Genomic DNA, 13,288 nt, shown 5'->3' on the forward strand with positions numbered 1-13,288 from the left:
TTGTGTGTCATCTAAAACAAGTCAGTAACGTATGTGATTTTGGAAGTCAGACAACAAAATACTCTCCACTCTAGAAAAATAGAGTGCAGGAGTTTGGATTTTAACCAGTGAAACAGTATTTCCTGTCTACACCTTAGTTATTTTTATTCTGCTCTATAATACTGTATCTATATTTTGTTGGAAGCCACAGTATGGTAGGAAGTAATAGTGTTCTTCCCCATAGTGAGCAAGATGTCTCTGAAAAATCTCCTACTGGGTATGCATCTATTTCATGATAAAGTTCTCATTTATTGTAACATGTCTGCTCTGATGGGTGATTGATATTACTGAGAACACTCTTAAAATTTCAAACTGTGCCTTGAGTATGGTGAGTGTTAGGGGGTTTCATATCCCATTTCTTCCCTCTTCACAGTGGCTTAGGTCAACCAACAACAGACCAGTTATTCCTTATGTATAAGATCATTGAAGCAACAGTTACAAGTTAGTTGCTCTTGATGAAAATGACGGTGACTGTTGCTGAAAGAAAGAGATTATACTCTAATGTGAAACAAGAAAACAACCCAGAAAATGTTACATATGTATTAAGCTACTTTCAGAGAAAAAATTGCTATTTTGAGACTGAATTTAATTAAACTGCTTACATTATCAATATGTAAAAACAACAGTAGTTTATGGTAGCAAGTATATGTTTTATTCAGTGACTGGTTTCAATAGTGATGATCATCTTCAGATTGACCTGTATCCTTGAAGTTAACAGAAGATGCAAATAAAATATATAGCCTTAATTGGTATTGTCGCATGATATAAAAATCGTGATAAAATTATGGCAAACACATGTGCCCATAATATAGTCCTATATTACAGGCTGTGAGTGTTTCTCATAATTTTATCATGGTTTTCATGCCATATGAAAGTGCTGATCAAGGCTGTATATTATATTTACCATTTTTGTTCATTCAGGATGCAGATAAATCTGAAGATGATAATTACAATTGAAACCAGTCATTGAATAAAACATGTACTTGCGATCATAGATTGTTATGGTTTTCACATGTTGCCAAACTTTGGATCACTATTATCTTTAAAGTGACCATATCACCTCTCATCATGTTTACTTTATAACTTTAATAATAAAATATTGAATTTTGCTCTATACTGTAGGACCCAACGAAAATGGAAGCAGGTCATGGGAACCACTTTTCAATTATGGATTATTGCTAGCAATACAGAATGAACCAATTACCAAATTACAGCTCATTTCCAAAACAAACAAAATTATTGTAGATCATGTTATTGTCTTTACAGAAGAAAACTTTGCTAGGTATCTGCCTCATTAGTCACCTAGATTGCTTCTCATGTACATACACTTTTCTTAAAGTCAAGAGCATGTATTGGTTAATCAAAGTAATGAAATGTAACGAAAATTACTAATTACTATAGTCAGAGTCACAAACGACCGCGGTCCGCACAGTTCAAGGCACAGATAGGGCTCACATAGTTGCTGGTTCCAAGCAACAGTTGCAATACGCTCGTACCCAGTTTCTGTGCATTGAAGAAAGCAGGTGTCCTGCAAATTGCTTGCTTATTTAGAGTTGGTTGCCTACGTCCAATATCAGTGATGACAGCTTTGCAACTAAAAGAATAAAAGTTCACTAAGTAACTTCATACAATCATTTTTAAGACTCACATTGACTAAGACATTCACAGCATAGCTCTAAGAACACTACTGAACTCACACTGGCTGTCAGTGAACGCTTGATGTAGGTGTGCAGGACAACCTTTAACTCATCCGCTATTGTTTGTGACTCCAACTGTAGTGGCTTCTAACCAAATGAATGTTAATGGATGTATGTATTGTTTAGCCCAGAGGTCCTGTTCTGTGGGTACACAATACCTCATCCAGCAGAAACAAAGATGCATTTCAGGATTCAAACAAATGGACCACGAGCTGCTGATATTCTGAAAAGGGGCATTGAGGATTTGGAAAAGGTGTGTGACCACATATTGGAAGTGTTTCAGGTAATTAATTAATAATAATTAAAATTTGTTGTCAGATGTCTCCCCCTTTTGCAGTGATAGCTATTAATGTGTTATGTTTGAAATAGTAAAGTTCTTAGTTACTAAGGTGGGAGATATATCCTTATAAGAAATTCAGAGGAATTTTCCGTTGTACATAGTCATATTATGAGCATTCTTTTCATTTGCAGGCAGAAATGGAAGAGTTTAAAGCACCCTGAAACAAATTCTTTTACGTTTTTCAGAAGTCATTGTGTAATGAGATACTATTTATGGAACCATAATTGGTTACATTTGTAATGTTTTGTACTATAAATTTTATATTATTTTGAAATAAAATATGTTTGATACTTTATATGTAATGTATCTTATTGTATTGTATTGTCTGCAGTTGTTTGTGATGCTCATTATCAGAATTCATATATTAAAAAAATAGAGATGATCAAAAAGTTTCCATTGGAATGTGTTGTTGCAGCAAATATGCAACGTAGTGTGACTCAGATGTGAGTAAATAAGCACTGACATGTAGTCAAAGAATTGGCGAGGCATTTGTGTCTTGACGTGAGTGCGGTAGATGTGGAAACATGAATTATCGTGATAGTGATATTATTACCAAATGCATCCAGACAGGACCAACATGCTGTTATTCTTTTGTTGGCTGCTGAAGGACAAACACTGGTAGACATCCATCAGAGAATGAGGAATTTGTATGACACAGGATGTCTATTGCAAACCACCATTGAGGAATGGGTGCTGCTGCTTTACAATAACACATGTTCGCATATTGCAAATGTAACTGCAAAACTTACGCAAACTCAAGTGGAAGACACTCGAGCACCTGGCCTATAGGACTGGTTTCTCCCCTTGTGATTATCACACCCTCAGTCCCTTAAAAATGACCTTGAAGGGTCGACGATTCCTGTTTGACAAGGATGTACGACAGGCAGTTATGGACTTCTTCACACAGCAGGACATGGCGTTTAGCAAACATGTATCCTAAACCTGAATGTGTCAGTTGGATGATAGCCTCAGTTCTCATGGCAATTCTGCCTGACTGCCAACTGTACAACTTTTGAACAGAAACTTTTTGATTGACTCTTAATAATAATAACAACAACAACAACAACATCTCACAGTTGTGCTGTTGAAGGAAAAATAGATGATTGATGGAATGATTGAAACTCTGATCTCCCTCCCCCCATCCTCTACTCCAAATCCTCCGTCCTCATGTAACACAGCAGCAAGTCAGTAAGGAAAATGTTGCCACATATATATACTACTACAGGTACTCAGTCATGATACATAACAAATGAGACGACAACCCTTTGAAGAGTTCACAACACAACTAATACTTAAACGGTAACAGTGGTTTCCTTGTGAACAGTTTAATTAAGATGAAGGCTTAGTCTTTTATTTTTGCAGACTATCAGAACTGATTGTATTTCTTAAGTGTATCTTTCCACATCATCAATTTGCAAATAAATGCAACAAATACCATTAATTGCAGAAATCTCCCAGAAATTATGCGCCACAGTTTCAGAGATGGTGGACAGACTGTAAGATCTCCTTACTAGTAGCAATATAAATTATTAAAAAGTCTTATTTCGACGTGTGGAGAAAAATAATTGGGATTTACTTTTGTTTAAGATTGCCATCACTTTGAAAGTGCCGTAATTTATTTATGATTGCTACTTTGGTATATTAGTTTTGGTGTTACTGTGTCATATCACCAGATACAACTGACATATGAAAAAATTGGTGTGGACTGGTAGGTACCTTTTGCTGCATGCAAAGATGCATCTGGCATTGTAACTAAAGGAGTTACTAAATCCTACAAAACCATACAAGAAGTAGTGAATCAGATGGTATACATAACTGTCATCTGTCTGTGTTGTCAGTAATCTATTTTGTCTGCTGGCAGCATTTCATGTGATGTATTTTGTTTGAGCCAGTGTATGGCTAATATAAAGTGCAGTTTTGCAAACGTATATTAAAAGCTCAATGATATACGCTGCCGGAAAAAAAAATTAATACACCCATTTAGAGGTTTCCAATTCACTTAAGATTTATTAGTGCAACAGTGCAAATTGAGTAAATGAAATGATTACATTTACAAATCAGTAGCACAAGCATTTCTGATGTACCAGGTATTGACATATGCTGAAACACCCATATTAGTACATGGTGTAGCCTCCACCAGTGGCAATGCAGGTGCTGACTCTGGCATCCAGTCAGTTGTACAGATTTTGAATACTGTTCTGTGATATGTTATGCCATGCTTTCTCATCCTGTTCATGTAGTTCTGTAAGAGTTGTTAGCTGAGAAGTCGCACAAAGGTGAACGAGGGTTGTAGCTTATTGGACTCCAGACCGTAAGGCCTGTGGTGGGGCCAGTGTGTCTTGGACGAATGCACTCTACAACTCTGCACTCACCAGGTCTACATTGTATGTGCGAACAACCATCACTTGTGTGCAGGCAGATTCATTGTTGAAGACCATGCCGACCCATTCTATCTCTCAAGTGATCCTCTGACACAGTCAGTTGAGCTGTGCGTATAGATGCTGTGGTGTCTCCATAGTCGCACAGGTAATAACCAATTTGCAGCAGTTTGTGTTGACACATCTGGGCTCAAAAACCCTCTTATCTGCTCTGTGGTAGCTCTACAGTCTGCCACTGCTGCCCTTACAGAACAATGATCCTGGTGAGTGTCTGTGATGCGCGGACATGTAGAACCTTGTCTAAGGTTTTGAGAATGTTCACATGACTATTGATATCAGCATTGTTGCACAACTGTCACAGCATGACCAACTTGAGTGACAATTCTCTGGAAGGACCATCCTGTCACTCGGAAGGTCACAATTTCATCCCTTTCAAATTCGCTCAGTTTGCTGCAGGAAGTACAACTGTATCTCTGTGGCATGGTTGCCTGAAGCATGGTTGGCTGCTTGCTTCACATGTTTGCACCACACTGCCCTGGCTGTGAGCATTTTCTGTTAAAGGGTAGATACAGATGGCACTCTGGTAGCTATGCCACTATGCTATCTGTTGGCGGACGAAGTTGAAACCATTATCAGCACATCTGCTAACTTAATCAGGCATTTGTAATATCTTGCTGTTTGCTTTGTAGGTGTTTAGTGTAAATATCAAACAGCATTTATTATAATGCTGTTTGTATTATATTGACTTCCTGAAAGATGGAAATGAGAGGTCTGGATCATATTATGACTGTGCAGTTTTTATGACCAAGGTTGTTGAATTGTCTTACGTGTGTCCAGCTGCTCCACAGTGTTGTGTAGTGTAGTGTTTAACTTCTGTTGATTCTTTCTTATCAAAAACTGGGAGAAGGTGATCTATGGTAGAGTTACCATATGTCCTGATTTTGTTGGGATCATCCCTACTTTACTATATTTGTCCTGCGTCTTACATGAGTATGGTGGAACACCCTCAAGTCCACAGTTTTGGTTTGCTTTTACACTTTTACTTTTTTATGTGATAGTACTTAGTTATAAATTTGATATTCTTAAGTTTATCCTCTTGTTTTTGTTACTCAAAGCCAATATGTGCAAAATACATGTGTGTGCAATGAAATAATTGGTTTAAAAGTCATTTGTTTTGCCACTTTGTTTTCATAATAGTTTGAAGAGGCAGTTGTACTTATGGAGTGATTGAGTGAAGCTGTATTGACATATTTCATATTTTTGATGTTCTATAAGAGCAAAATATTATTGTTGTTATGATTAATTTTAGGTTCCAAAGTCTGATTTGTGTTTAAAATGCTCAGTAGATTAAATGGAAATTCAAATAAAACTGTCACTGTATGTAATGGTGACAAAAAGTATGACTGAATGAAACCCAAAACAAAAAAGTGGAATGTGCTCATTTAATAAAGAATGCTTTTAAGATAAACAGTTCAAAAGTTGGTTAGCTAAAAATGGTAATGAAGGGATCTCAAACTGTATTTTTGTGTGGGGTGTATCATCCCAAAAAAGAAAACAAAGTTGAAACCATTTGCTTTTGGCCAAGGTTTTCAAGAGGTTTTCCATAGTTGTCAAGTGTGCAGAAACCAGTAGTCCAATTTCAAATATCCTCAGTTGGGTACCTCCCTCTCTCAGACCTCAGTCGTTAAGGGAAACAATATAACATAACTAAGTGACTTTAGTTTTCTTCTAAGGCTTAGTGTCTAAGAAGGGTACTGAGTGAGAAGACGAAGTCTTGAGATGCTGGATTTGTATTCATGATGATGGAAGTTCAAATCGATGTCTTACCATCCGGATTTTGATTTCCCCAATTTGCTTAGGGCAGATGTGCTGGGTTACCACACCTTTCAGCTGTTTTTTCCATGTCATAATCCACCTGTAGATGTAGCCACCTCATCCAGCCGCAGCTGAACCATAGCTGCTTTTTGCCTCCACAGTTGCAGGAAACAAAGCATTGTGTTGCCGCTCCAGCTGATGTGGAGCTCAGCAAAGCGTGCTACCTTGATGCTCACTCATCCAGCCAGAGGCACATTACAGGACCGGCTGCCAGGTGCAGCTCCACGGGCACCTATGTGAGTGTGCAGCCCAATGGGTGTATGCCAGTGTACACCTAGTGCCTCCACTAATACTCTGAACTACAGCTCGTATTAAAATAAAGTGCAGCATCTCAGAAATACAGTTCTTCACTCGCGGTCTTTACCATCATTCTACTGTAATATTCTTTGATACTTGGATTTGCTATTGACTTGATTACACTGTTGGTCTGCCTGTGTTATCTGCCTATTATGCTTGTGAAAGTTTTGTACTGTTTTTGTGCTGCTCCAGATACAAATGTTTAGTGCTTTGCTTGTTTTATTGTGTTGAGAGCTACAACACAATTGGCGATGTCATTGATCAGACCATTGTGTGCTATGAGTAACCATGGATCATCCCCAACATTTTCCACCACAACTACTAGTATCAGTTCAGCCACCTCAGCCATAAAATTTACCAAATCAAAACCAAAACTATGATGTGTAGCAAGATCAGTACCAGAGTGCAGCGAAATCACATGTGACTGACTGTGCTTTTGTCTTTAAAGGACAGCCATGAGTGCTGATAGGCTGCCCAGCCATTTGAGGGTCTGTAGTCAGTGCTTCAGCAGCGACAGAAACACTTGTCACTTGAAGCAGTGCCATCTAGCATTTGTCATCGAAGTCCATGTCTTTCAGTGGGTTTTCAAGCTCGCAGGGCCGAGATACCGTATCCTTCCACCTGAAATAGGCCCAGAGCACCAGATGCAGCCTCGACGATGCTTGGGAAGGTGAACTTGTTGCATGCTTGGATTGTCGGCATTGATACTCCCCAACTGGTAGGAAGAAACGTACATCTGGCAACACTGGGTCCAGGGGTAAGAATAGATCCGAGGTATTCCTGCCTGTCTTAAGAGGCAACTAAAAGGAGTCGCACACATTTCGGTCTTTACGTGATGGTCCCCTGTAGGGTTTGACCTCCATTCTTCAAAATTTTCCCAAAGAGCGAGCCAACTGGGGAAGGGCGCCTTACATGATGTCCATCGTGCATTGAGATCTTAGCCCACTTTCTCGTTGTCGTATTTCAGTCCTGCTCATTCTCCATCTCTTGGGCGAGGACACCTACCTGGGTGTGTTTTCCACCATGCACTTTGCAGTGTCACTTTCTGCGTCAATGACCACCGTGGACTTCTTGCACCTGATTGACGGTGATACATTGCTCGAGAAGGTCATGGTGATGTCTACTGCTGTGATGTAAAGCCCTATATCCCTTCCCCCATGTGATGCTTTAAATGCTGAAAGTTCGGCCATATGTCTTCCTGCTGTACTTCCAGCATCACATGTCGAGATTGAGGACGCTCATCACATCCCAATACTCCATGTGCCCTGCCTCCCATCTGTGTCAGCTGAGGAGAGCACCACTCGCCTTGCTCTCCAGAAAGAAAGGAAAATTGTGGAGTACAAGACCCTGGACCGACTGACCTACACTGAGGCTAAGAGAAAATTTGAAGGACTGCATCCAGTATGTATGACGTCGTCTGCTACAACAGTTCTGGCACCATCAGCTCTGCCAACCCCAGGCACCTTTCAGAAGAGGCGGAAGACTACACTTGCCCCCTTGATGGTGGGGGGCATTTTTTCCTTCCCTGTTGCTCCCGCACTACCTACTTTGGGAGCAATCCCCCCCCCCCCCCCCTCCGCCCCAACCATCACGGACGTCCGTCCCAACTTCCAAGCCGGAGAAGCGTAAGTCTTTTTCGGCTTCTCTTGCTAGGAAGGGGTACCTTGGATCGCTCCCGTCCCACGTTTCTGCTTGTGGGACAGATGACACCTGCCAGTGCCGAAAAAACTCATAAGCAGCTGGTTGTAGGGCTTCATGCTCATCCTCAGTCCCAGAGACTGAGCCAGTGAAGTCCTCCAAGCCAGGAAAACCTAAGGAGCAGCAAGAGAAATCCAAAAAGAAGACCCCAAAGACCAAGGAAATTGCAGTGGCGTCCACTGAGGATCTAGATCTTGCCAGACCCTCAGACACAAAGGATGTAGACTGCTCAGACAAAAAGTCTGTGGCAGCAGGTGACTCTGAGGCGTAAACTGCCTCATTGAAGGTTCCATGCCTTCCCAGTCTCACGATGACGTTATCCTCGAGTGGAATTGTGGCTGTTTCTTCCACTGACTGGCTGAGCTATGGCAACTGTTAAGCTTTAGACCTGCTATCTGCATTGCCCTCCAGGAAACCTGGTTCCCGACAATGCGGACCCCTGCCCTCCGTGGCTATAAGGGATGTTACAGGAACCGTAGTGACTACAATCAAGTGTCAGGTGGAGTTTGCATTCAGGTCCTAAACTCAGTCTGTAGTGACACTGTTCCCCTTCAAACCCCTCTTGAAGCTGTGTCTGTCAGAATAAGGATGACACATGAAATAACTGTCTGCAATGTATTTCTTCCTCCAGATGGTGCAGTACTCCTGAACGCATTGGCTGCACTGATTGCTCAACTCCCTAAACCTTTCCCACTTTTGGGAGATATTAATGCCCATAAACCCTTGTGGGGTGGCACTGTGCTTACTGGCCGAGGCAGATATGTCGAAACTTTACTGTCTCAGTTCGAATTCTGCCTCTTAAATTATGGGGCTGCCACACATTTCTGTGTGGCTCATGGTAGTTTCTCGGCCATTGATTTATCAATTTGCAGCCCAGGACTTTCCAATCTATCCACTGGATAGCACATGACAACCTGTGTGGTAGTGACCATTTCCCCATCTTCCTTTCATGCCCCGGCATCAGGCCCACAGACACCTGCCCACATGGACTTTAAACAAGGTGGACTGGAAAACTTTCACCTCTGATGTCACCGTTGAATCTCCCCCACATGGAAACATCGAGGTCATGGTTGATCAGGTGACTACAACAATTGTTTCTGCGTCAGAAAATGCGATCCCTCTCTCTTTAGGGTGCCCCCGGAGTCAGTCAGTCCCTTGGTGGTCACCGGAAGTTGCTGAAGCAATTAAGGAACGTCGGCGAGCTCTGCAGCAGCATAAGCAGCACCTTTCCCTGGAGCACCTCAGAGCCTTTAAATGGCTCCGTGTGCGCGTTCGCCAACTTACCAAACAGAGGTAGGAGTGTTGGGAGAGATACGTCTCGACCATTGGGTGCCATACGTCACCTTCCCAAGCCTGGGCTAAGATCAAACGTCTTTTCGGGTACCAGACCCCAACAGGTGTTCGCGGTGTTACCATAAATGCCGTGTTACCATAAATGCCGTGTTACCATAAATGCCGTGTTACCATAAATGCCGTGTTACCATAAATGCCGTGTTACCATAAATGCCGTGTTACCATAAATGCCGTGTTACCATAAATGCCGTGTTACCATAAATGCCGTGTTATCTACAGACACAAATGCGGTTGCCGAGCACATTGCCGGAGCCTCTGCATTGGAGAATTACTCCCCCAGTCTTTTGCACTCTCAAACGGCGGCTGGAAGGGAAAGTCCTCTCATGCACTACATGCCACAGTGAAACCTATAATGCCCCATTTACAGAATGGGAGCTCCTCAGTGCCCTTTCACATTTCCGCGACACAGCTCCTGGGCCTGATCGGATCCACAGCCAGATGATTAAACTTCTCTCATCTGACAACAAGCGACATATCCTTGTCATCTTCAACTGGATCTGGTGTGATGGTGTCTTTCCATTGCAGTGGTGGGAGAGTACCACCATTCCAGTGCTCAAACTTGGTAAAAACCCGCTTGATATGGATAGCTACCAGCCCATCAGCCTCACAAACGTTCTTTGTAACCTGCTGGAATGTATGGTGTGTCGGCGGTTGGGTTGGGTCCTGGAGCCACGTGGCGTACTGACTCCATGTCAGGGTGGCTCCCTCGTATGTCGCCCTACTGTTGATAATGTAGTGTCCCTCGAGTCAGCCATCCGAGCAGCCTTTTCCAGATGCCAACACCTGGTTGCCATCTTAATTTACTTACGTAAAGCATATGACACGACCTGGTGACATCGTATTGTTGCCTCATTGTATAAGTAGTATCTCCGGTACCCGCTCCCTATTTTTATGCAAAACTTCCTGTTGCTCCGTACTTTCTGTGTCCAAGTTGGTGCCTCCCATAGTTCCATCCATATTCAAGAGAATGGAGTCCTGCAGGGCTGTGTATTGAGTGTCTCTCTATTTTTAGTGGGCATTAACGGTCTAGCAGCAGCTGTTAGGCCCTCTGTCTCACCTTCTCTGCATGCGGACGACTTATGCATGTCGTACTGCTGCTGCAGTACTGGTGTTGCTGCTACAGGGAGGCATCCACAAGGTGTAGTCATGGGCCCACGGCTTCCAGTTTTCAGCTGCGAAGTCGTGTGTCCTGCACATCTGTCGGTGTCGTACCGTTCATCCAGAACCAGAACTTTACCTCAATGATGGTCCATTCACTGTATTGGAGACATATCGATTCTTAGGATTGGTTTTCGACACTCAATTGATGTGGCTTCCTCAACTTCATCAGCTTAAACGGAAGTGCTGGCACCACCTCAATACCTTCTGTTGCCTGAGCAACACCAATTGGGGTGTAGATCTTTCTACACTGCTGCAGCTCTACAGAGCCCTTGTCCAATCCTGAATTGACTATGGAGTGTGGTTTATGGTTCGGCAGCACCATCAGCATTGCATTTACTTGACCCTGTGCGCTACTGCGGCGTTTGATTAGTAGACAGGAGCTTTTAGGATGAATCCGGTGACCAGCATACTTGTGGAGGCTGGAGTCCCTCCACTGCAGATCAGACGTGCACAACTGCTCCCAGGTACGCTGCACACATTCATAGTTCTCCTGAGCATCCAAATTACTGTCTCCTTTTCCCTCCGCATCGGCGGCCCAGATCAGGGCTAACGATTGTGGTTTCCGTGTGGTCCCTTCTCTCCGAACTGGAGTCCTTCCTTTTACCACCTCTACTTGCGGTCCGTTCACATACGCCTCGGCCAAAGCATTGTGTGGACCTTTTGCATGGCCCTAAGGACTCCGTTAACACTGCGGCCCTCCGCTGTCACTTCCTCCCGATTCTTGACGTGTTTCGGGGCTCTGATGTGCTTACACCAATGGCTCGGTGGCTCCAAAAACTAATAACACGGTGTACATAGGCAATGTTCGCTGTCTCGTGTTTTCATCCATTCCCTCTAGTATAAACCCATATACAAGCAAATGATAGTGAATTTTCTGCAAATGCTCATTCGTATGTATTCGCTCCATTGTAAACCGTGCTTTAGGTGCTTAAAATTGATGTCTGTGAACTCTGGATAATTCCGCTATGCGGCGCTGTGTGAGTGATTCTCTGGAGTTGCGCGCTAGGCAGGCAGGGCTGTGGCTTTTTGAATTTATTTGTTGATATATATGCAGTTTCAGAGGGTCATTCTCTGCCAATGAAAATATCAAAAACTGTGGTGTCCCTCCATGGGATACTAACGTAGGAAGGCAGGCGGCCAGGAGTAACAGAGCAGCAAATTGTTGCCATAGTGGTCTGGACAAGAGGAAAATAATTAACCCACACAATAAACACTAATTGAATCTCTATTTAACTTTTATTCAGTACAGTAGTACCATCCTGTATGCAGTGTCAAGTATCAGCAATCTACTACAAAATCAGATACACAGTCAGAAAGGCGGGATGTGGTGTTCCCTTCTGTAGCCCATGACCAACTGAACTGTCCTTTGGTCGCCATGTGGCTGCACTTTATCCAGTCTGCAGAGGTCGCTCTTGTTGGCAGCTGGTGGAGGCCATACCTGGCACATACCCATCATTGGCCATCATCATCTTGTGTGACAGCTATCGATATTTGGAGACTTCTTGGGACGTGTTGCCAACTATTACCAGATGCCAACTCCAGTGGTATTGATTGTGTTGACACCACAAAAACAGCTAATAATTTAATTTTAAATAACTAGTTTCAGTTCGATATTCATTAACCATAAAAAGGAATCCCTAAAAAGGTGTTACTAAAGTGGCCACTCAAGATATTGAACTCGCCACTGTTATACAGTCATCTAGTTGTGTTTCGACATTGTTCAGAGGTGAGTGAAACACACACAACCGTGACCCAGTGTTACGCTGATGAGTACATGCTAAAGTCTTCAGTCCAGCTTTTTTTTAGGAAGCCTGCTCTACTATGAAGTGTAAAATGTCAGTAGTCTACAAAGCTGCATGGTGAAGACAGAACTGAAATATTCTCACTGCAACTTGGCAGCTCCATAGTTTTTGGGTGAAACTTGGGAAAGATTATGGAGGAAAGCAAGAAAACATAGTAATCAATCATAACTGATCAAATAAAACACTGAATATGTTTTTATTTGATATTATTATTTGTAACAATATATGAACTTTGATTGAAAACTATAGAACAAAGAAAAATTTTCTGTGAAATTTTAGCTTTTGTGGCAAGATTTTGTCTTATCTCAGTGAAAACAGATGTAATCACTGCTTTGTTACTTGAAGTTCATGTTCACAGCTAATCTGCATTGATAGTAGGTAGCAAGATACCATTTCCTGAGCAGAGTGTCAACAAGTCAAAATTATTATACAGTAGATGTATTTAACACCAAGAGAGATACCATCATGTTATCAGTTTGATGGATGGTTTGAGAAGCTTCTGTTTGGTGTAGATGAAACATTTTATCATTTATGGATCTTTATCCTGTATTAAAATATTTTCATTGAACCCGAAATCTATTGATAAGATACAGACATCAGATATACGTGGAATTTGTGACCTTATTCTACTCATATGGTCAATAATCG

At 42.1% G+C, this 13,288-nt stretch overlaps 1 protein-coding gene across 2 annotated transcripts in view; it reads left to right on the forward strand.

Moving 5' to 3' along the window:
- Window positions 1-2,371, forward strand: part of LOC126174829 (probable DNA-directed RNA polymerases I and III subunit RPAC2) — a 49,034-nt gene extending 46,663 nt beyond the window's left edge. Inside the window, exons 3-4 of one of the 2 annotated variants that reach the window (XM_049921209.1) lie at window positions 1,863-1,989; window positions 2,208-2,371. In XM_049921209.1, the coding sequence (XP_049777166.1) occupies window positions 1,863-1,989; window positions 2,208-2,237 (157 nt within the window). In that variant the 3' untranslated portion in view covers window positions 2,238-2,371. Of the gene's footprint in view, window positions 1-1,862; window positions 2,020-2,207 lie in introns of both variants that reach the window. The other variant, XM_049921208.1, reaches the window with a different exon arrangement.
- The last annotated feature ends 10,917 nt before the right edge of the window (window positions 2,372-13,288 follow it).

The sequence above is a fragment of the Schistocerca cancellata genome, chromosome 3, assembly GCF_023864275.1.
Source record: "Schistocerca cancellata isolate TAMUIC-IGC-003103 chromosome 3, iqSchCanc2.1, whole genome shotgun sequence".
NCBI lineage: Eukaryota > Metazoa > Arthropoda > Insecta > Orthoptera > Acrididae > Schistocerca > Schistocerca cancellata.